Source organism: Caretta caretta, chromosome 1 (assembly GCF_965140235.1).
Source record: "Caretta caretta isolate rCarCar2 chromosome 1, rCarCar1.hap1, whole genome shotgun sequence".
Lineage (NCBI taxonomy): Eukaryota > Metazoa > Chordata > Testudines > Cheloniidae > Caretta > Caretta caretta.
In genome coordinates, this window is record NC_134206.1 from 62634948 (window position 1) to 62658805 (window position 23858).

A 23858-nucleotide genomic window follows, 5' to 3' on the forward strand; every position below is an offset into this window, starting at 1 on the left:
CAGCCCCTGCTGGCCATGTCCAGACCCAGAGCTCACAGCCAGAGCTGGAGGCTGCCCTGCAGGTCCTGTCTCCGGTGGGAGAGCTGGTGCGGGGTGGAAATTTGTCCCATTGTGGCTTCCAGCTATGATCCCCCATGGCTCGGTGGGTGGGATTAACACTGCCCCTTACTGTCTGGGAGCAGGTGTCGAGGAAAATGTGCCCAATTGGGCAGCCACAGCAGGTAGGGTGGCATATATATTGCGTGGATGTGGCCCACATAACACAAAGAGCTGTATATGCAGCCCACAATGGTAAACAGGTTGAGAACTACTGAATCAGACCCTGAGAGAGAGTAGAACATTACCGCCTAAAGAGAAACTTGGCAATGATACCTAATAACTGGGGGGAGAAGTAGTAAAAGATCACAGGTAACATTTTCCAAAGCACTTAAGTCTTCTTTGAAAGAGGGACTTAAGTGACTTATTTTCCAAAGCATCTAGGAGACTAAGTCCCATTTTCAAAAGAGACTTTGGTACTTAGGTGCTTTTGAAAATGTTACGCATCATCTCTAGCATAGCTCTCTAATGTGACAATGGGATACTGATTCAGTGCTGATGGAGAAAAGTCTGCTATGTCCCGAATTATCTCCACCTTCTCCCACAGAACCCTACCCCTGCCTTTAATAGGCTCCATTTGAGGTACTGACCAGTGCTCATTAACTTGAGATCACAACCTAAGTCAGTGGTGCGCAACCTGCAGCCCATCAGGGTAATCCACTGGTGGGCTGCAAGACCGTTTGTTTACATCAACAGTCTGCAGGCACGGCCGCCTGCAGCTCCCAGTGGCCACGGTTCGCCATTCCCAGCCAATGGGAGCTGCGGGTGGCCGTGCCTGCAGACGGCCGTGCCTGCAGACGGTCATTGTAAACAAACTGTCTCGCGGCCCTCCAGTGAATTACCCCAACGGGCCGCATGTGGCCTGCAGGCTGCCCATCACTGGCCTGAGAAGTATCGCTGCAAGACAAAATAAAACTCCTTTTTATAATTGTAAACATTCTTCTTATTCGCGCCTAGGAGCCCTAGTCATGGACCAGGACCCCACTGCACTAGGTATTATACACAAAAGACAGTCCCTGCTTAGACTGCTTACTTCAGGGAGCCCCGATCTTTATAGTTTCCAAAAGGCATTAAACAAGTGTTTGCCCTGTTCTTTTGAGAGGAAGACACTCAGGCTGGCTTGGACCTTTAAAATCACAGCTAGGTCATTAAGGATAATGGTTTCCTTCTCAGGGGATGCTTATGGCACAAACAGCCCCTTTTTTAATGAAAGTCCCAGTCCTAAAGAGATTTGAAGCTTCCTTTTTAAAGCAAAAGAAATCAGACTAAAAGTCATCTTTGTCTAGGTTAGAGGCATGGGCAAGTGGGGACAGAACATTCCTAAAAAAGAGGTAGAAAGGCAGTTTTCTAGCTACCAAAGAAGAGAGAGGTTTGACTACCCATCTCACTTACACGTGCTACTTGGACTAAAATAGTGAAGTGTTTTCATGAAGCAGTGCTACTTTTGGTATTTCCCTGTTAGGAAAACTCCTCAAAGTGATAAGGGAAGGACATTTCAGGCACCTTACAATATTAAACTCAGCCTACGACATCTGCAATCCTTGCTGGGCTGGAAAGATCACACAAGTGAGCTCTCCACTTCCTGATTACTTCTGATATTCTGGGCACCATTTAATTTTCTAGGCATGTCTTCCTTACATGTTGTGCCCTATACAGCCCATGAGAGTTAATTCAGTTTCTTGCATGAACTCTATTAAAAGGTGAAAAGAAAATGGTAAATAGCTTTAGGCCCACTCTAAGTGTATGGTTTCCCTCAACAATCTCCAAAAAAAGGCTGTCAGATAGGGAAGCCAAATTTATTTGGGCTGTGACATCTTTAAAGACCTTCCCCGACTCGCGTAACCCACCTTTCTGTTACAATTTCTGCACCAATAAGAGATATTCCAGTGTCCTTATGTTTTAGACTAATCACCACACCCCATCTGTATAGAAGCTATGGTTTTTATAAAATGTGTAGGTGTTTCAGTATCCCCAAGTCACCACAATCTCTCACTGAAGAGACAATACATAACTCCACAAAATAAAAGAGCCACTATATATATTCTGCTAGATATTAAGAATATTTAATGGGGGAAAAAAACTATGTTAATACAGATTTATGGTTGCTTGATGGTATGCTGTCCCCTTGCAGTATCCTGAGTTGAACAAAACTCACACTTCTGAAAACCAGGAAATGCCTCAACACCCTCCACTCCATTAGCACACACACTAATTCTGCCAACCCCACAGTTGCTGAAATATACAAGCTCTTCACCTTCTTTTAACCACCCATTCACACTCAGCCACAGGATTCCATCTAACAGTATTAAAGGCTAAAATAAGGGGAAATGAGGGTGGGGGGGGGGGAAGAGTTGCCTGCACCACCTGCCCTCTTCAAGCAATGTATCCATATGCACATGCTCACACTGGCTCCTGGCACTATAACATTCAGGAGGTTCCAGATCCTAGTGTACACTCACTCATACAGCCAACTTCCCAGAAAGAATACCACATGTGTACAATTTAAGAATCACTTCTCGGCCTTTTACAACTCCCTTACACTTACTCAGAGGATACCATCTCAACCTACACTTTCATGTAACCATCATTAAAGCATTTTTTTTTAGATGAGGTTTCCAGAACTGCAAGCAGTATTCAAGGTGTGGGCGTACCATGCATTTACACAGGGGGATTATCATATTTTCTATCCCTTTCCTATTTTGTGCAAATGTGTTCAGAGTACTATCCACCATCTATGCAAGTGAAAAAGTGAACTTAAATTCACAATTTGGGTCTCCCAAAGACTTAGTGGCTGCCATGCACTACCTGGGTAAAACTGACCAACAGAGATCAATCTGACCCATGACACAGCAATAGATTGCTCACTAGTTCTGTGCAAACCCCATTAGAAGCCATTAGAAAAACAATGTTGTTGTTTCAGAGCTTATATATCTGGAACCCCAGTTCAAACAACCCCAAGGGTGGGGGAAGTGTCACTAACCCTACTCTGCACACCCACAAAGCATAGCAAATTTCCATACAAGCACAAAGATTTTAGAGCGCTTAGAAACATCCTCCTCTAAACAGGAAAGATGGATGGACAATGGACGGAAAAGGCTCCTGTGCCCGTCCATCTGCAGCATAGGAGGCTCTGAAATGTGTGAAGTGACCAATTCATCTCAATAAGGTGTTTTCAGCTGAATGAGAACACCTCAGGGAGATTAATACAACCTGAAACAATAGCTCTGAGACACGTGAATTGCTCCATTCTTCTCAATAGGTGTTATATCGCCCTCCTGAGTATGGGAGAGCCTCTGATATGCATGAAGCATGCCTGTTTTCAGCTCCCCACCCAAAGGGAGAATACTCCTCCAGATCCTGGCTCACATGGGGGCAACGGTGGGGAAGAGGGGGTCCAACCCCTGTAGGTGGGCACATACTCCACAGATCCTGGCTGGGGAAGCCAGAAGGGCTCAGACACGCCCAAAGGGACAAAGCCTTAAACCCTGGCTCATATGAGGAGGGCAGGCTCAGGACCCCCTAAAGGGGAAAAAGCCCCCCCCATATCTGGGCACATACATGGGAAGGAAGAATCCCTGCCTCTATTCTCCTCCAGTCCCCCTGCCTCTCAACCCACTGTCCCCCTTCCCACTACTCCTACCTTAATCCCCAAGCCTCCCTCCCCTAACACCCACCTCCATTCATCTCCCACCCCCGTTCCCTTCCCCTCATTGCAGCTCCAAACCCCTCTCCTCCCTTTCCCCCACTTCTCTTCCCCCTAATTACCCCATCCCTCTCAGGAAGAATTCTCATCTCTAAATTTTCCCCAAAGGCTTTGGGAGGTGCAGGGTGGTTCGGGGGCAATGGCAAAGCTGTGGCATGCACTGGGGTGAGGGAGCATTGGCAGAGCTGTGGAGCGCCACACTTCCCTCACTTGAGCCCCCAACCTCTTCCCCTCCTCTACCACCCATCCCCACTCATGCCCCTTCCAATAACCCTGTTCTCTTCACTGCAGCCCCAACCCCTCTCATCATATTCCCCCACTCCTCCACCCTTCAATGCACCTCCCCTCCCAGAAAGCATTCACATATCCAATTTTCTTTCCTTGAATTCTTTGATTACACACCTCACCCCCCAAAATGAAATTACTACCCATGACTCAAATTGTACCCAACCTCCAGCCACTCAGTCCAAAACTCCTTTTGTCACTGTAGGGGGGTGGGACAACAGGGGGAGAGAAATGAGGAACTTAACCTTAGTTACGTTAACGGATGGGTGAATTCACAACCATAAGGAGGTCTGTGATTCATCTAGTCACCAGTACTTTTCAGTGAAACAGAACAAGGCAGCAGAAGGAAACTATTTTTTGGCAGGGACTGTAACTCAGGAACCTGTGGGTCAAATGACTCCAAGTTTGGATCACTAACCCTACCCCGGCACCCTCACAAGGCACACCGAATTTCAAAGCAATCCAATTCACCATTCAGACTTCACAGCACTTACAAGAATTAAGCTTTAAAGCGGGCAAAATGGCAGGAATGGAAACCCACTAGCTGTTTTTCTGTATTGGCACATTCACAGTGTAAAAATGATTTAGTGGGTGCCATGCACTAGCTTTGGTAAATCTTGACAGCTTGAAACTATTTTGACCCACATCACATCATCAAAAGTTTGATCTCTAGTGCTGAGAAAACAAAACAAACATTCAGCATTTTTCAGGGCTTCTCTCTCTGAAATCCCATGCTCAAATGACTCAAAATTTGGCTCACTAACTCTACCATGCATCCTCCTGAAGTATGCCAAATTTCAAAGAAATCCAACTAAGCAAGTCAATTTTAGAGAACTTAGAAAGATCACCCTTTAAAAAGATGTCATGATACAACCTATTGTGGCACTCTGTTACCACTGTAATACTGCATATGTTGCAAATCCCAAGATTCATTTCCTCTTCCCAGACTTTTCAACATCTTTACTTTACACATTGTGTTAGAACGGCTGACTTGAGTTATATGAATCACAGAAGATGTGATCCCCCAATCTCATTACTCTGACAGTCACATGATAGCCTGACTGAGCAGAATCCCAAACTCCGACCGGAAAGGAGAGAACTGCAAACTAATTATTGTAGTACTCCATGTTTGCTAAAGAGGGGATATATTCATTGTGGAAGAGGGAATTTCCATGACTGTGCATACTGAGGGCCATGGACATTCATTTTGCCTTAGAATTAATATGGTTATAGCTCAGTCTTCATATGCATCAACAATTCAACAAGGTAGTGCCATTGAAATACCTCTTTATCTATGTCTTATTTTAAAAGTGACTGAAGTTATAATAATGGTAATATCTGCCTCAGTAATGCAAACCAATGATTAATTAATGTTTCACTCTTTTTGATGACAACAGGCTCATGTCACCACAGAATTAGCAGAACAGTGTAAGCCGCACTAGTGACATCAGTGGCAAATGACACTTTGAAAAGCTAAGTTAATTGGAAAAAAAGTGTTTCTCTGGAAAAGCCGCATTACAGGAGATGGTAGGTGAGGTAAACACTTAACAACCCTCCCTCCCCCCAAAATTCCTTTAATCCTTTCACTGAAATAACATATTACAGTAGAAACTTGAAGGCTGGACTACGGTAGTGTTTTTACTTATGTATATATACTTAACTGCAGTAAGTTATAGTTAAATGGAAAGTAGTGATTCAAAGTAAATTTCAATAGATTTCAGTTACTAATCTTAATTAAAAGATTACCAGAATTGTTGACTATACATGCTTTTTGCTTACATAAAAAATAGGTAAGAGACGCAAGATACAGGCATTTTAAATGACCATTTAATAATCACTCAGCATGGGTTCAGTTAGTGATCTGGAAGAAAATCAATATGTTGTTTACTCTTATCTGTGAATGTAATTAACTGGGAATTGTTACAAACAAATAAAATTAGGATTAGGGTGAAATCTCTGATTATACAGAGCCGGAGGTGAACCACAGGGAACTACAGCCCATACCCAAGGGTCCCAAAGTTTCCATGTGCTCTGCTAGTCTCTCCTATAACGTTAACCATAGACAACTATGCAACTATTAAATGTATTCTCCAGCAGCAAGAGCAGCAGTAATTATTGCTGTGATAGCTACTAGTTCAGTAGTCAACACTGTCCAGAAAGCAATATGTTGTAGGCAGAGGGGACTAGAAGGAACTACCTTATTATGTTCTCTAGCTTTGAATCCTTCTTCACAAAAACCATACAGATAGAGCACAAAGGAATTTGGGCAGCAGGGGCTTCTGCAGGATCCTAGGGAAAAAGTACCCTATATGCTCTCTCCTTTCATAGTTGGAAGATGGAAAAATCAGTTTTGTTCTGCTTTACCCACATCTTCTGAGTCACAGGCAGAAAATAATTAAATTGATACATTCTGGGAAAACATATCCCAACACAGATACTCAAGAGAAAGAAGATACTTGTAAAACAGAAATGCCAGAAAATGTTGGTTGACTGTTAGACATTTTTTAATACACATACTGGACCATAAATTTATAACACACTTTAGAGAAAAACAAAAGCTATTGTTCCTGCCCTGGCAAAATTAATCTAAATAAGACACACAGAGGAAATAATGGCGAACAAGAAAAAGAACAGAGGGATGAAGGTTATAACAAACAACCACTTAACATGTGAGAGATGCTGAGTATGATGCTTGAAATTTTTAAGTTTGCAAATAGAGGAGGACAAGTCAGAAGAAAGAAACTGCACTGACTGAAGATCATCCTTGCAAAGCTAGCCAAAAGAAAGATTTAAAGAAAGAATTTGAAGGGAGGAAAAAAAAATCTTTCATGTCCATTCCAATCAGGTGTGCATGCGCCGTGTGCATAGTTGTCGAAAATTTTTCCCCCAGCAGCTCCTGTCGGGTTGGCTGTGGAGCCCCCTGGAGTGGCGCCTTCATGGTGCTCAATATATGACTCTGCTGACCCGGCCTCTCCCCAGTTCCTTCTTGCTGGCTATTCTGACAGGGGTAGGAGGGTGGGTATTGGAATGGACGTGAACACCACATCTCAAAGAACAACAGTTACAAGAAGGTGAGTAACCATTTTTTCTTCAAGTGCTTGTTCATGTCGAATCCAATCGGGTGACTTCCAAGCTCCATCCCAGAGGTCGGGTCGGAGTTAAGGAATCGCAGATTAGAGCATTGCTCTGCTGAAAGCTTCATCATCTTTAGTGTTGTGTGATAGCACAGTCAGAGGTGAACGTATGCGCCAAGGACCAAGCAGCTCTCCTGCAGATTTCTTGTATCGGGACCTGGGCCAGGAATGCAGCTGCCGATGCCTCTGCCCTTGTGGAGTCAGCCTTAAGGTGGGGCTGGGACCTTGGCCAGCTCATAATGTGTGCAGATACAGGCTGGGATCCAGGAAGATACTCTTTGAAAGAGACCGGGAGTCCTTTCATGTGGTCTGCCACCGCCACGAACAGCTGGTTCGACCTCCTGAATGGCTTTGTGCGCTCGATGTAGAATGCTAATACCTGCCAAACATCCAATGAGTGCAGCCTTTGCTCTTGGGTACTGTTGTGGGGCTTGGGATTGAAGACAGGTAGAAAAATGTCTTGGCTAGTATTGAATTGTGATACTATCTTAGAGAGAAAAGCCAGGTGAGGTTTGAGTTGCACCTTGTCCTTGTGGAAGACCAGGTAGGGTGAATCGGAAGCAAGGGCCTTTAACTCCGACACCCTCCTGGCTGATGTGATGGTGACCAGGAAGGCTACCTTCTATGACAGGTAGAGAAGAGTGCAAGATGCCAGTGGTTCGAATGGGGGTTCCATTAATCTAGAGAGGACCAGGTTAAGGTCCCATGCCAGAAGAGGCTGTCTAACCCGAGAATATAGCCATTCCAGGCCCTTAAGGAAACACCCTACCACAGGGTCAGCAAATATGGAATGTCCAGACATGCCTGGATGGAAGGCCGAGACAGCAGCAACCTTGATGGATGACACTGCCAGGCCTTGTTGGTTGAGGTGCAGAAGGTACTCCAGGATGAGTGGTATAGACGCCTGGAGTGGAGGAGTGTGATGTTGGGTACACCAGCAAGTGAACCGCTTCCACTTGGCTAGATAAGTGGATGATTCACCTGGTGGATGGTTTTCTGCTGCCGAGCAGGACCTTTCTTACTGGTTCCGAACACAGCTCATTGGGTTTAGCCATGAAGCTTCCAAGCCATGAGATGGCAGGCCTGAAGGTCCGCATGGTGAAAGTGACCGTGATCCTGCGTGATCAGATCGAGGAAGAGTAGTAACATGAGAGGAGTGTCCACTGACAGCTCCAGAAGCGTGGTGTACCAGTGTTGACGGGGCCATGCTAGGGCCAGCAGAATTATTACAGCTGTCTCTGCAGATTTTCAGCAGTACTCTAGGCATGAGTGAGAATGGTGGAAAGGCATACACGAGACAGTCTCCCCATGGAAGCAAGAACGCATCCAAGATCAAACCCAGGCTGTGATTCTGAAAGGAACAAAACATTGGGCACCTCCTATTGCTCCTGGTAGCAAACAGATCGATTTGGGGAAACCCTCACCTTTGGAATGGAATATATGACATCCGGATGCATGGCCCACTCGTGATTGTCCGCTAGTTTGTTCTGCACACCTGGGAGATAGCCCACTCCATTCACCTGGAAGCATTCTATGCAGAACTCCCATAGCTGAGGGCTTCCTGACATAGGGGGGGAAGAGCGGGCTCCACCTTGCTTGTTGACGTAAAACATGGCCAAGGTGTTGCCCGTCATTACTGCCACACCCTGGAATTAGAGCCGGGATAGCAAAGTTTGGCATCCTAGCTAGACTGTTCTGAGCTCTCTGATATTGATATGCAGGGAGAGCACGTCCTGCGACCATAATCCTTGTGTCTGGAGCTCTCCCAGATGCGCCCCCCAAACCAGAACTGATGTGTCCATTACTAGGGACAAGAGCAGCTGGGGGCTGTTGAAGGGGACTCATTGGAGGGACTCAAGTACTTAGCCTGGAATCTGTGGTCATGGTGCCAGACCGTCGAGCCCTAGGCGGCATACAGACGCGAGTCAAGCTTGAAGTGGTCTGAGTCTTCAGTTTGGCATGCCAGACCACATAAGTACAGGCTGCCATGTGGCCGAGGAGACTCAGGCATCCCCTCGCAGTAGTGGTCGGGTACCTCCTGAGGTTTTGGATAATGTCTGTCATGGTCTGAAATTGGGTCTCTGGCAGGACCGCCCTTGCCTGCACCAAGTCCAGCATTGCACCGATTAAGTCTAATCTTTGAGTCAGTGACTAAGTTGACTTGTTCACGCTGAGGAGTCCCAGCCTCTCAAAAGTAGCTCTGACTAGTTGGACTTGAGACTCCACCTGCTCCCTGATACGCATCCTGAGTAGCCAGTCATTGAGGTAGGAATACACCTGCACCTGCCTCCTGCAGAGGAATGCTGCTACAACCAACATACACTTGGTGAACACTCAGGGGGCTATCAACAGACTGAAGGGGAAGACCGTGAATTGAGAGTGTTGATAGCTGGCTACAAAGCACAGAAATCATCTGTGCACTGGCCGAATAGCTACATCAAAGTTCATGTCTTTCATGTCAAGGGCAGCATACCAGTCTCCCAGATCCAGGGAAGGGATGATAGTGCTGAGGAAGACCATGTGGAACTTCAACTTCACCATGAACCTGTTGAGTCCTTGCAGGTCTAGAATGGATCTGAGACCCCCACTTTGCCTTGGGGATTAGGTAATAGCAGGAGTAGAACCCTTTGCTCTTTAGCTTCTGAGAAATCTCCTCCACTGCCCCTATGGCAAGAAGCGATTGCACCTCCTGGATAAGGAGTTGCTCGTGACAAGGGTCCCTGAAGAGGGACAGGAATGAGACGGGAGGAGGAGCAGAACTGGACAGAATATCCCACTTCTATAGTGTGGGAAATCCAGCGGTCCGATGTTATTTGGGACCATGCAGGATAGAAGTGGGTTAGACTATTCTGAAAGCAGGGTTGAGGATCCGCTATACAGTCTAGCACGTCGTCCCCGCGTGCATCTTCAAAAGACCTACTTGGAGGCCAAGGGGGTGCACGCTTGGCACTGTGATGACGAGGGCGGAGATGGCTTATGCCTGCTGTTCCTACCTTGTCGTCTAGAAAAGTCTTGCCTAGGGTGAGGTTGATAAGGATATTGAGGGGGTTTGAGGCTTAAAGTGTTTTCGCTGAGAAGCTGGGGTATGCATCTCCAGCAACTTCATCATCGCCCTTGAATCCTTTAGGCTGTGTAGCCTGGGGTCTGTTTGCTCCACGAATAATCCTGTCCCTTCAAAGGGCAGGTCCTGCAGAGTCTGTCGGATCTGGGGGGGGGGTAGGCCCAAAACTTGAAGCCATGAGGTCCTCCTCATGGCTATGCCAGAGGATAAGGCATGCACTGCCAAGTAGCAGCGTCCAGTGAGGCCTGTAAAGAGGTCCATACCACTGTCTTGCCCTCCTCCACAATGGCCCCAAACTCATTCCTGGACTCTGATGGTATTAGCTCCTTAAATTTGAGCATGGAGTTCCATGAGTTCAAATTATATCTGCTCAGGACTACCAACTGATTAGCAATCCTGAGCTGTAGGCCCCCCGTGGAGTAGACCTTTCTACCAAAAAGGTCGAGTTTTTTTTTAGAGTCCTTGGACTTATGTGTGGGTCCCTGCTGCCTTTGTCTTTCAAGTTCATTAACCGCAGACACCACCAGGGAGCAGGGCTGAGGGCGGAAGTATAGATATTTGTAACGCTTGGAGGGAACAAAGTATGTGTGTGCTACCCCCTTGGCCACCAGGGGGATGGAGGCCAGGATCTAGAGGGCCATGGTGGTGCTGATCAGAGCTGGCTGGGTTAGTGGTGCTGCCAGGAAAGGGAGCAGTGCCAAGACCTCCATCTGTACCGAGAGGATCGGGGACGCGATGATGATTGGTGCTGGGAGTGGGACCGCTGACGATCCAAGGACCGGTGCTGCAAGTTTGACCAGTGCCGCGAGCGAGAGCGGCACCCCCTTTCCAGTGCCAGGGATCGATGACCTGGCAACACGGGCAGGCACATCATTACTGGCTTACCATGTGACAGTAGCAGCCTTGGCAGTCCCGGGGGCTGGCTGTAGAGAGTCGGGGGACTGCAGTACAGTCATGGCAATGAGGTCCTATGCAGCCTCAAAGGTGACCGGAGTGAATGGTAGCCTCACCTCCTCCACTATATGGTTTGGGGAGTCGAACGGGCCCAGGCTCAAGGGTCTGAAGTTCCCAGTGCCAACTCCAAGGGTCTTTGGGCCAGGTCTCCCCCTCTGGGATGTGCCCCATTGACCTAGACTGCCGGGGAGGGTCTCACAGGAGATCCGCCTCTACCCTGCATGGCGTGCCTCTTCTGTGGCGCCAGAGAGTGGGACCGGTGCTGGGCAGTTCCCACAATCTTAAGCCTGAGGGATCGGCAGTGCCGCGAGTCTCTGTGCTCAGAGATCTTCCACTGTGCCGATTCTGCCACCGACGCCGGCGTGTTCCGCACCGAGAAGCTCCATGCCGGGTCCTGCTGTGCTGAGGTGGACTGTAGTTTAAGAGTCGCCTTCAACCTGAAATCCCACTCCTTTTTGGTCCTGTGTCGAAAACCCTTGCAAATCCTGTACTTATCGTCTTGGTGAGCCTCCCCCATACACTTTAAACAAGTGTCACCAGTTGGCACAGGCTTGTTGAAGGGTTTGAACTCCAGGGATCGAGGCATGTCCTGAGGTCCCCAGGGGGAAAGGTCGGGATGGAGGGGGAATCCCCCCACACTTCCAATGGAAACTACTACTAACTAATCAAACTAGAACAACTATAAACTACTGAGATAAATTATACTAGAAAGCTAGGGGAAGCGAGGAGAACTTGCAAGCAAGCCACTTGCACTTCCGACAACTGTCACAGGCAGTAAGATGGACCTGAGGAGGGGGCAGGTCAGCAGGGTCATATATTGAGCGCCATGAAGGCATCACTCCAGGAGGCTCCACAGCCGACCCAATGGGAGCTGCTGGAAAAGTTTCCAGCAACTATGCACGCAGTGCACGCACGCCTGATTGGAATCAACGTGAACAAGCACTCGAAGAAGAAGAGGACATCATTCTAGGCAGAAGAGTAGTCTAAGCTCGGGGAGAGGGGGACTTTGACTTGAGTGCATCTTTTAGACCTACAGAGCAAGAAAGAGTCCACCCGTCAGCTGGACTCAGACAGTGTATGGATTCTGATGTCAGCCCTATCCTTTGTATGTGTGTAAGTGAATGTGCACTTATACACTTGCAGCGCATCCTAAATTCCAGTCCCTGAACAGTAAGAATTTATTTTATAATGGTACCCACAAAAGTTAGATTCCACAATTTTGTTTCTTTCTCCTAAGCTCCATGACTTACCCACCTTTGCTCCCCATCCACATTGGTACAGAAGTGCCATTATAGCACTGTGTGAGAAAAATCTATGACCTGCTGTTTGCTTTTGTGTTTAAATTCTACAGCTCTGCATGGGAGGGTGAAGAGACCTTGCTGCCCTTGATCTCATCACAAAGGGGAAGTGGTGCTGACTAAGATTTGCTTTTACTTGAATATCCAATATGCTTTGCGCTGAATATTAAACGTCAACATGCCCCCTGCAGAGAGAGCATTCCAGACTGCGAAGAATACGGAAGTGTCCATATCCTGAGGCCTCTGAAGGGATCCATTGAAACAAACAAATATCCCCCTTAGTGGGACTTTGCTTCCACAGAGAGGAATGGGAGAAACCTTTGTTAGCTCAGATTCCAGGAGAGGACACAGTCACCGAAGCCAAGATTAGATATTAAGGAGAGTGCACAGCAAAGATTCCACTGACGCACATAACAGAATGAAGGAAAAGATACCACAAACAGGTAATCTGGGTAAAAATTCAGGCACCTGTTAGCTGGAACACACTGGATAAAAGCACAACTGATGTGTCGGAGAGAAGACAGGCTTCAATTCTTTTTCATGTTACCACGACAAACCTCCCCAGCAATTTGTTTACATTTTTATAAGCCATGTCTGAAAGAAAAGTGACTAGAGATTTTTATTTTCCACCATTTAAAGTGATATCTTAGGTCACAGGTAGTCATTTGGATCCTTCTAGAAGTTTGCCATAGCTAAAGGGGCCATGATTACATTCCTTATACACTCTCTGGCAAACAATTTTGAGACTAGGAAAGTCATATTAGGGAACTAAACTCATACCTTGGATCTCACCAACATCTTTTGAGAAAAATTCATCTGAAAGCATTTAAAACTACACCGAACAAAGCACTGGAGCATGTAGCGTTGAGAATAATCTTGCAATGGAAAACCTAACTAGATATCCTAAAATGTTTCTCTTCAATTTTAAATCATGTTTGTGATTTTAAATATAATTTTAAATTGTTTATGGTAAAATAATCTCTAAACTTACAGAGGTTGAAATCTTCTTTGCTGTTTCTGTGAATACTTGTTCCAGTGGTTTCCAGACCTGGAAAGCATAGCGACCTGAAAAACAATTAAATAATAATAATAATAAAAAAATCAAACTTCACTTAAAAAAGAAACCTTTACAGAGGTTTACCTGTGCAAACACTTATTTTGCAAGTATAATACCAGTGTAGGATTTTTGGTCTAAAAATCAAAGCCATCTCCATTTTTAATCTCTTCATGTAATTTGTTTGCTGGCAAGCACTGTTGCACTTTACTGCTTTTCAAGATGTTCCCTGAGCTGTCAGTTTTGTAGTCAGGCCCAGAACAGTTCTCTGATGAGTTTGCAATCGGTTGCATTTTTCAATCTTTATATTAAGAAGAGGGGAAAAGTCTGGTAATAAGTTTGGAAAAGAAAGTAATAAATTGCAAGATTCACAATGTTTGTTCCCAAGGCCAATATATTCCAATATGTTTGGATAGGATAAACTGAGATATGTGCCTTGTAAATTGTAGGAAATATTGCAATTAGCAATTATAGCTGGCATTTGTAATGTAATTCACCAAAATAAGTACAGCTCAAAGTTGTTTCCAAATTTATTTCCTTAGTGTTCATACAACTTTGCACCAATATCACACAGAGTGAGTAATTCTTTGCATTCTTATTTATTTAGTGAAAAACTGAGTCTTTTTGGATCCAGCACCATTAAAGACCCAACTTAGCCATGACCCTCTCTAAATACAAAACAGACTGGATGGAGCTCTATTTAGCAGTCAGTAAATTCTATACCATTTTGGGAAAGAATTGAGTAGGTCTACCAAGTTCAGTATCAGAATTTGCATCAGAGCCATCGTAGGAATGATCATTTTTTTGTTTGGTTGGGTTGTTTTTTGCTTACTATATACTAGAAAATTTAGTCACCATTATGCCATTTTAATTATTTTTTAAAATAAGATAATGCTTTAGCCAGATAGCATTTTGTTTTCATTCTTAATGATCAAGATGTCTACATAGGTCATTTCAATCATGACAGCGTGTGCTTAGGTTTACGAAGAAATCAAGTTAATATGGTGTGATTTCATTACCTGAAGTGAACAGAAATCAATTTGTAGATTTCAAGGCCAGAAGGAACCCCTGATCCTCCCATGCAACATGGGCCATAGAATTTCAACCTGTAATTCCTGAATTAAACCCAATAATTTAAGGTTGAACGAGAATTTATCTTTCAAATTAACATCGCATCTTGATTTAAAGATTTAGAGAGATGGAGAATCTACCACTTCCCTTGGTAAATTGTTCCCTAAATTGCCTGTAAACTGCACCGTTGCCTCTTAAGCCTCGCGCAGGGGCTCAGGGCTGCGACAGGGAGAGATGTGTCTCCCCCAATACGGATCTGCCCCGGTGGGGAGAGGAGCCCTCTCCCCGCCGGCTCCAGTGCGAACCTGCCCTGGACTTGCAGCAGCCGGGGGAGAGCAGCCCCTCCCCAGGCCTAGCCGAGCCCCACCAGAGCTGCGCAACCAGGGAGAGACGCCTCTCCCCCGGCCCCAAGCTGCTGCAGTGAAAGAGTGCTGGGGGGAGTCCTCTCTCCCCACTGCATCCCTGGGACAGCCTGCACCCCAAACCTCACAACCCTGGCCCCACCCCAAAGCCCGCACACCCCCCCACACCCCAACCCCCTTCCCCAGCCCCACCCCCAGAGCCTTCAACCCTAGCCGAAGCCCTCACCCCCTGCACCCAATCCTCTACCCCAGTCCTGAGCCCCCTCCCACACCCCAAACTCCTCATCCCCCGCTCCACCCCAGAGCTCACACTCCCAGCCAGAGCCCTCACTCCCCCCTGCACCCCAACCTTCTGCTCCAGCCCTGAGCCCCCTCCCGCACTCCAAACCCCTCGGCCCCCATCCCCACTACATTAATTTTGTTATGTGCACCAATATGGAGGTGATGTGTCACACATCACCTCCATATTGCTGCACATAACAAAATTCATTCCGCACATGGACATAAAAAATTAGAACTGGTTGTTCCTATGGTTAATTACCTTCACTGCTAAAACTTGCTAGACAAATTCAAACTGGGAAAAAGGCGCATCAACTCTCTGCTACTGCATCTTTTTATGCCCTTGTAAACTAGATTAAAGAGTACTCTATTATCCCATATCTTCCAGGAGAGCTGGCTGTATTTCAAGGAATCCCTATTGAGGTTACAGGGACAAACCATCCCAATGTGTCAAAAGAATAGTAAACATGGCAGGCGACCAGCTTGGCTTAATGGTGAAATCCTTACGGATCTTAAACATAAAAAAGAAGCTTACAAGAAGTGGAAGATTGGACAAATGACCAGGGAAGAGTATAAAAATATTGCTCGGGCATGTAGGAATGAAATCAGGAGGGCCAAATCGCACCTGGAGCTGCAGCTAGCGAGAGATTTAAGAATAACAAGAAGGGTTTCTTCAGGTATGTTGGCAACAAGAAGAAAGCCAAGGAAAGCATGGGCCCCTTAATGAATGAGGGAGGCAACCTAGTGACAGAGGATGTGGAAAAAACTAATGTATTCAATGCTTTCTTTGCCTCTGTCTTCACGAACAAGGTCAGCTCCCAGACTGCTGTGCTGGGCAACCCAGCATGGGGAGTAGGTGGCCAGCCCCCTGTGGAAAAAGAGGTGGTTAGGGACTATTTAGAAAAGCTGGACGTGCACAAGTCCATGGGGCCGGATGCGTTGCATCCGAGAGTGCTAAAGGAACTGGCGGCTGTGATTGCAGAGCCATTGGCCATTATCTTTGAAAACTCGTGGCGAACGGGGGAAGTCCCGGATGACTGGAAAAAGGCTAATGTAGTGCCAATCTTTAAAAAAGGGAAGAAGGAGGATCCTGGGAACTACAGGCCAGTCAGCCTCACCTCAGTCCCTGGAAAAATCATGGAGCAGGTCCTCAGGGAATCTATCCTGAAGCACTTACACGAGAGGAAAGTGATCAGGAACAGTCAGCATGGATTCACCAAGGGAAGGTCATGCCTGACTAATCTAATTGCCTTCTATGATGAGATTACTGGTTCTGTGGATGAAAGGAAAGCAGTGGATGTATTGTTTCTTGACTTTAGCAAAGCTTTTGACACGGTCTCCCACAGTATTCTTGTCAGCAAGTTAAAGAAGTATGGGCTGGATGAATGCACTATAAGGTGGGTAGAAAGTTGGCTAGATTGTCAGGCTCAATGGACAGTGATCAATGGCTCCATGTCTAGTTGGCAGCTGGTATCAAGTGGAGTGCCCGAGGGGTCGGTCCTGGGGCCGGTTTTGTTCAATATCTTCATAAATGATCTGGAGGATGGTGTGGATTGCACTCTCAGCAAATTTGCGGATGATACTAAACTAGGAGGAGTGGTAGATACGGTGGCAGGTAGGGATAGGATACAGAGGGACCTAGACAAATTGGACAATTGGGCCAAAAGAAATCTGATGAGGTTCAACAAGGATAAGTGCAGGGTCCTGCACTTAGGACGGAAGAATCCAATGCACCGCTACAGACTAGGGACCGAATGGCTAGGCAGCAGTTCTGCGGAAAAGGACCTAGGGGTTACAGTGGACGAGAAGCTGGATATTAGTCAACAGTGTGCCCTTGTTGCCAAGAAGGCCAATGGCATTTTGGGATGTATAAGTAGGGGCATAGCCAGCAGATCGAGGGACGTGATCGTTCCCCTCTATTCGACATTGGTGAGGCCCCATCTCGAGTACTGTGTCCAGTTTTGGGCCCCACACTACAAGAAGGATGTGGATAAATTGGAGAGAGTCCAGCGAAGGGCTACAAAAATGATTAGGGGTCTGGAACACATGACTTATGAGGAGAGGCTGAGGGAACTGGGATTGTTTAGTCTGCAGAAGAGAAGAATGAGGGGGGATTCAATAGCTGCTTTCAACTACCTGAGAGGTGGTTCCAAAGAGGATGGTTCTAGACTATTCTCAGTGGTAGAAGATGACACGACAAGGAGTAATGGTCTCAAGTTGCAGTGGGGGAGGTTTAGGTTGGATATTAGGAAAAACTTTTTCACTAGGAGGGTGGTGAAACACTGGAATGCGTTACCTAGGGAGGTGGTAGAATCTCCTTCCTTAGAAGTTTTTAAGGTCAGGCTTGACAAAACCCTGGCTGGGATGATTTAATTGGGGATTGGTCCTGCTTTGAGCAGGGGGTTGGACTAGATGACCTCCTGAGGTCCCTTCCAACCCTGATATTCTATGATTCTATGATTCCTTCTGTGTAGGTACTTGTAGACTGTGATGAAGTCATCTCTTATTATCTGTGATAGCTAAACACATTCAACTTCATTAGGTCAGGTTTTCCAGACATCAAGCCATTCTCGTAGCTCTTTTTTGGAACCTTTCCAATTTTTCAACATTCCTTTTCAAGGGTGGACACTAAGACTGGACACAATATTCCAGTAATGGTCTCACCAGTGACAAATGGAACCTCCCTACTCCAACTTCTTATGCTCCTGCTTATATATTACATTAGCCTTTTTGGGCACAGCATCACACTGGGACCGCATGTTCAGATGGCTGGTCAGTTACCTGCAAATGCAACAGCTGCAACACCCAGGCCAACTGCCATCATAGTTCTGGCCTATAACAGAAAAACTGAGTCAGTATAAAATTTAAGCTCTGATTTTAAGTAAATTGACATTCTATTGCAACAGTGAGCATTTCTGAAGTCTGAATGTGGATACCATATGGTCCACCTCTGTAAACCCTTTAGCGAATCTTCCCCTAATAAGGTTTAATATTTTATTTCCTTCTTATAAAAGGAAATTACAACCTTTTCTCTGTGTATTTTAACTTTGGAATGTACCAATACTTTCAGTGTGTAAAAAAGGAATAAATTCTTGGATACGTTTTAATGCATGAAATTAGAAACTCAGAAAACACTGGAAAATTAAATAGCTTTCCTTGTTCCGTGGCATTACTTAACCTCTGACAAAACCTCATGTTTAGTTTGAAACAGACTCTTGCTAGTGTTTCACAATTATGTGATTTGCTAAAACGTTTTCACAGGAGATCATATAAAATGACATGCAAAACCATTCTGCTAGGGTTACTTGAAATAATTCACACAGTAAAACTCCAGTTTAGTTTAAAAGGACACAGATAACAGAAAACTCCATAATATTAACTAGAAAATCCAGGTGGTTGGATTGGGATTATGAATGGAAAAAAGTTTTCATTAGGGCTTTGCACAGGAATCTCATCATGACAGAATTTCTGGGATTAGAAAAGGGAGTATTAACTCAGGCACAGTCCCTAGACTTACACAGTAATAACTGGGAGAACTCCCAGCCTTTGGTACTCCTTCCCCAATGCAATCAGCATGAGCTACAGCTGAGGTCACAGGGGTAAAATAGGATCTGCAGGGATAAGTCTACACTGCAGCTGGGAGCCTCCCAGCCTGAACAAACACGTTATCTGTGCTTCGGCTAGCAGATTCAAAATAGCAACATGAATGTTGTAGCATGGGAGATGGCATGACCTAGCTTCTCAAGTACAAGGCTGGTCCAACCACCCTTGTCTGTACTTTGGTGGCTAGCCCATGCCGCCACATCCACACTGCTCATTTTAGCATGCTAGCTTGAACAGAGCTACTCTGTGTCAGTCTATCCAGCCTGGGAGATCTACAATGCAGCTGGGAGTATAATACTGCCTTAGGGCCTTCTAAGTCCTCTGTCCCTCAAACTCAGACAGGCCTCATCAAGAGAAAAAGTTCTAGAACCTCTTGCTTTCTGACTACCTACACATTGGGCACAGCAGCTGAGAGGAAGCTGGTGGGGGTGTATTTCTGAAACTCTGATGCTCTTCCCCAAAGCAGCCACCTTTGTTTTCCTTCTTCAAAGGAAGCCCTTGACTTGTCCTCCTGGCTCCTATTCCTCCAAGCAAGCATCAGCCTGCAGTCTTTGTTTTGTTTCATACCTTGAGATTCCATTCCTTGTAACTCCCCAAGCAAGTCATTAGAGATCTGAAACTTTTGGAGCCAGATGGAATTTTTTTTTCCCTGTTGAAAAGTCAGAATTGGTGGGACGGGGGAAAAAGGAAAATCACAGAAACTGCTATACCAAATCAGTGGTCCATCTATTACAGTATCCTGTCTTTGACAATGGCCAGTAATGGATGCATCAGAGAAAGGTGTATTAAACTTCATAGTAGACAAATATTCAATAACTGCCAACAAGGGAGGCTTCTTCCTAACGTCTGTCAATTAGTCATTGGATTCTGCTTGAAGCATGGGGTTTATATCCGTCCTAAAAGAGGTTTTCTTCCTGTTTTATTTAGTTTTTCTGTAACTGTCAACAGTATCATTATCAATATAAACATCTAATCCTACTTTGAATGTAACTAGGTTCTTGGTCTCAATGTTACCGTAAAGTTTCACATGTTAATTATGTAAAAAAAAAAGTTTATATCAGTTTTACAGTTGTTGCCATTTAGTGTCATGAAACTTCCCATTGCTCCTGCACTATGGAGAAGGGTAAACAGGAGCACCCAATTTACCTTCATCATACCATTTATTATTTTTACATTCCTCTTATTTATCTCCTCTCTAAATTTAATAGCCACAATCTTTTCAACCTTGCGTCACAGGGAAGTCTTGTCAGGCCTTTAATCATTTGACGCCTGTTTTTGAACCTCTTCTATTTCTGCTATCTCTTTTGAGATAGGCGACCAGAACTTGACACAGTATTTCAGGGGATGGCATCATATTGATACATAATTGCATTATGCTATTTTCATTATACTTTTTGTTTGTTTTGTTTTGGTGTGTACTAAGTAAAGACTTTCACTGACGTGTCCAAGTAACAGCTACATCTTTTTTCTAAGTTAAGAGCCCAACAATGTGTTAAGAGTAGTTCTCTCTATTCCATCCAATGTTTATTATCCTGTATTTGTCAAAATGAAATTTCACCTGCCATTGCGCTGGACACTGGCCTAACTTTGTTAAGTCCTTCTGAAATTTCTCAGTTTTATTTATTCTTGAATAAGCAAAATATTTTTTCATCTGTAAAACTGCCACTTTACAGTTCACTTTTCCAGATAACCGATAAAACACCACCAGTCCTTATGTGGAATGTTACAATTGATGCAATTTTTCAGAAAGTTGTGAATGGAGGTTCAGAAGTATCCATGTTAACTGAATCTTGAAAAAAAATCTGATAAATAGCTCATGGTGTAATTTTTTTGTTTGCTGGATAAAAATGGGTACAGATTTCTTAAATAATTTAGTAAATAAAAATTAGAGTGTCATTCAGTTGAATTTGTTTAGGCACACTATGGAAGTATATTATTGAAATCTTCCATACACTAATCAAGGACTCAACTGTTATTTCAGTATTTTTAGTGCTAAACTGAAGCTTCTATTGTAGAGAAATCCACTAAAAATCTAAATTGATACTCTCTATTCTTCCACATGACCCAAGATTAATTTAAATCAATACATAAAAATGCTGCGTCACTAAATGACAGATCATGAGGTCCAGTAGAATGAACAGCAACTCCAAGTACCACTAATGACTCAATGAGAGCCCTGGAGTAAATCGTTTAGCCCTCTGTTTGTGTCCCCATCTGTACTCACTTATCTCAGCTGGATATTTTAAAGAATAATCAGTTTGTACACTGCTTTGAAACCGTAACGTGCTCAGTATTACTGATGTCAAAAGCACAAAACTTGAATTAAACTCAGATTTTTTGTTGACGTTAAAAGGCAATTTACTAGCATTCTCGAGGGTACAAAGAGATTTGTGTTATATGAGACTAGTACCACCAAACTACTTCTTCCTCTCATTGTCTGAAAATAAGTTATACATGCAGCATAGTAGAAACTGAATAAAGGGCCATTAACTTTCAACAGTGTGCTTACTTAAGGTTTACATTTTGGAGAGTGTACTGTTGAGGAATTTGTAAAATACAGGCTTTAGATGTAGCTACATTTAAAGTATTCCCTTAACAGCCAAGAAACAAATTAATGTCAAGGATGTATGAAGCTGTAATGGAACAGAAGACAAAAGCAGCTGACCCACAAACACTTTTCTTTTTTAGTGCATCAGCTCTCCTGGGTTAATCATTGGTATATCCTATTGTGCTGATCTCAGTATTTTTATTCTTACTATTTAGTTCAATTTACAATAACAAAGCTTTTTGGATTCAGACAACAGCAAGGAAAGTGTTGCTGAATCAGCAAAGGCTAGATTTTTTTTTTTTTTTTTTTTTTAAGAAATGCAGAGCAGAAGAGAGATTAGAAAGGCTGCTTCAGACATGACAGACCACACTGTTAGATAAATAAAGGATGAAAAAAATGTTTACCCTCAAATAAATGTTATTTCTATTATATAAATTGAAATAACTTCATATACTGTAAGTGTACAGAGGCCAACTCATGACCCTTTAAAGATGTATTATTCAACAGCTTTTATTCTATAACATAACAAAAAGATGCAATGATTTAATTCCTCTCTCCACAGATTCTCAATCTACTGTGTTGCATTAACAAATCACAGAAACAAAAGGCTGCAAGGGAGGTCAAGAGGTGATCTAGTGAAGTCCATCTCACTGTATGAGGCAGGGCCAACTATACCTAGACCAGATGTGACAGACATAGGCGCTGACTTACCTAGTTGCCAAGGGGTGCTCGACCCCTGCTCTGCCCCAGGCCCAGGCCCAGCCCCCACTCCATTCCTTCAAGCCCCTACCCTGCCCCAGCATAGCTCAGACAGGAAAACTGGGTGAGTGGGCAATGATGGGGGGCAGCAGGGAGGGGGCATCCGTTTCCCTCCAACCAGCCCTTACTGCTCAGCAGGCACCCGAAGATGAGGCTGCCAGGGGCACACAGGCTGCGGGGCACGCCCATGGGGCACAGGGGGGCACCGCTGGGGCTCAAGCTACACCCGCCCCTCCCAACCCCGGCTTGGTGTCCGTCTGCCTGGCCAGCCACATCCCTCTCCTTCCGGCGACATGCGCTGCTTCTGCTCCATTCTCAGCACTAGCCCCGCCCAGACCCAGCCCAACAAGGCACACTCCAGGCACAGGAGCCGGAGACCAGGGCAGCAGCACTTGGCACTAGCAGGACAGGGACGCAGCCAGGCCAACAGACACCAAGCCAGGGTCGGGAGTCCCAGCCTGTGGATTCGAGGGACTTTGGCCCAGATTTGGGTGGGCATGGTTGGATGTTAAGTGGGTAGCCTGTGGCCCACCCAGGTCCACCTGTGGCTACAGCCCCGCCCCTCTTTCCGCCCCTCCCCGCACTCCTCCATCTCCCTCCCCCAGTCCCTCATGCACACCACAGAACAGCTGATCCACGGCAGGCAGGAGGCAGGGGGAGGCGTTAATCGGTGGGCTGCCAGTGAGGGGGAGGCGCTGGGGGGGGCAGGCGCTGACAGAGCTGCCGATGGGTGCTGAGCACCCACTTTTTTTTCCCGTCCAGCCCTGCAGCACCCACGGAGTCGGCACTTACGGTGACAGATGTTTCTCAAACCTGTTCTTCTATACCTCCATTGACAGGAATTCCACATCCTCCCTTGGTAACCTATTCCAGTACTTAACTATCCTTGTAATTAGAATATCTAATATCTAACCTAAATCTCCCTTGATGCATATTAAAACAGATTACTTCTTGTCCTCCCCTCAGTGGAAATGGAGAACAATTGAAGAAATATCTAAAAATGTAAAATTTCTGTATTCCATAATTATGTGATGTTCCATTCAATGAAGGAATTAGAGGAAAGAAAAAGTAAAACATTTACTATATAAAAAATCCAGTATAGTAAAACAGATTTCATATGGCCTTATATTAGCATGATGTGGACAGCACTTTCCTGATGGAATTGAAAACATGCCATTGCTTACATGTCTATAGCCTTCATAGCTCACTGCAAGGCCTAGATATATTTTTTAGGCATTTAAGTGGCTAAAGTATATTGTGGAGGACAGGGAAAGAGAAAGCACTTATCTAGCTCATCAGAACTGATGAGATTTGGCTATTGATATTAACTTAGTACCCCATTCATCAAGGTACTTAAGCATGTGCTTAACTTTTAATATATAAGTAGTCCCTTTGAAGTCAAAGTTGATTTAGGCGTGTCCCTTAATTTGATTTTGAATTAACTGTAAAAGAAAAACTTGAAATCTAATCAGTTTCAAAAAGTGAATGAGAAGTAGTTTCAGGTACCCATGCTGATTTCTGTAATTCTACAATCACATTTTCCTATTTTTAGAAAGATATTTCTCACACATTTGTGTGGATCTTTCATGCTGAAACAGGAAAAGCTGACCAATGTATTCTGTTAATACCTCCTTTAGAAAGCAATATCAGT

General features: G+C 44.9%; 1 protein-coding gene across 2 annotated transcripts in view; it reads right to left on the reverse strand.

Moving 5' to 3' along the window:
- Positions 1-23858, reverse strand: part of DNAJC15 (DnaJ heat shock protein family (Hsp40) member C15) — a 45580-nt gene that overhangs the window by 18182 nt on the left and 3540 nt on the right. For both annotated transcript variants that reach the window (XM_048851123.2, XM_048851131.2), the window contains exons 2-3: positions 18079-18130; positions 13523-13596 (exon numbers count right to left, since the gene is read on the reverse strand). In XM_048851123.2, the coding sequence (XP_048707080.1) occupies positions 13523-13596; positions 18079-18130 (126 nt within the window). The remainder of the gene's footprint in view (positions 1-13522; positions 13597-18078; positions 18131-23858) is intronic.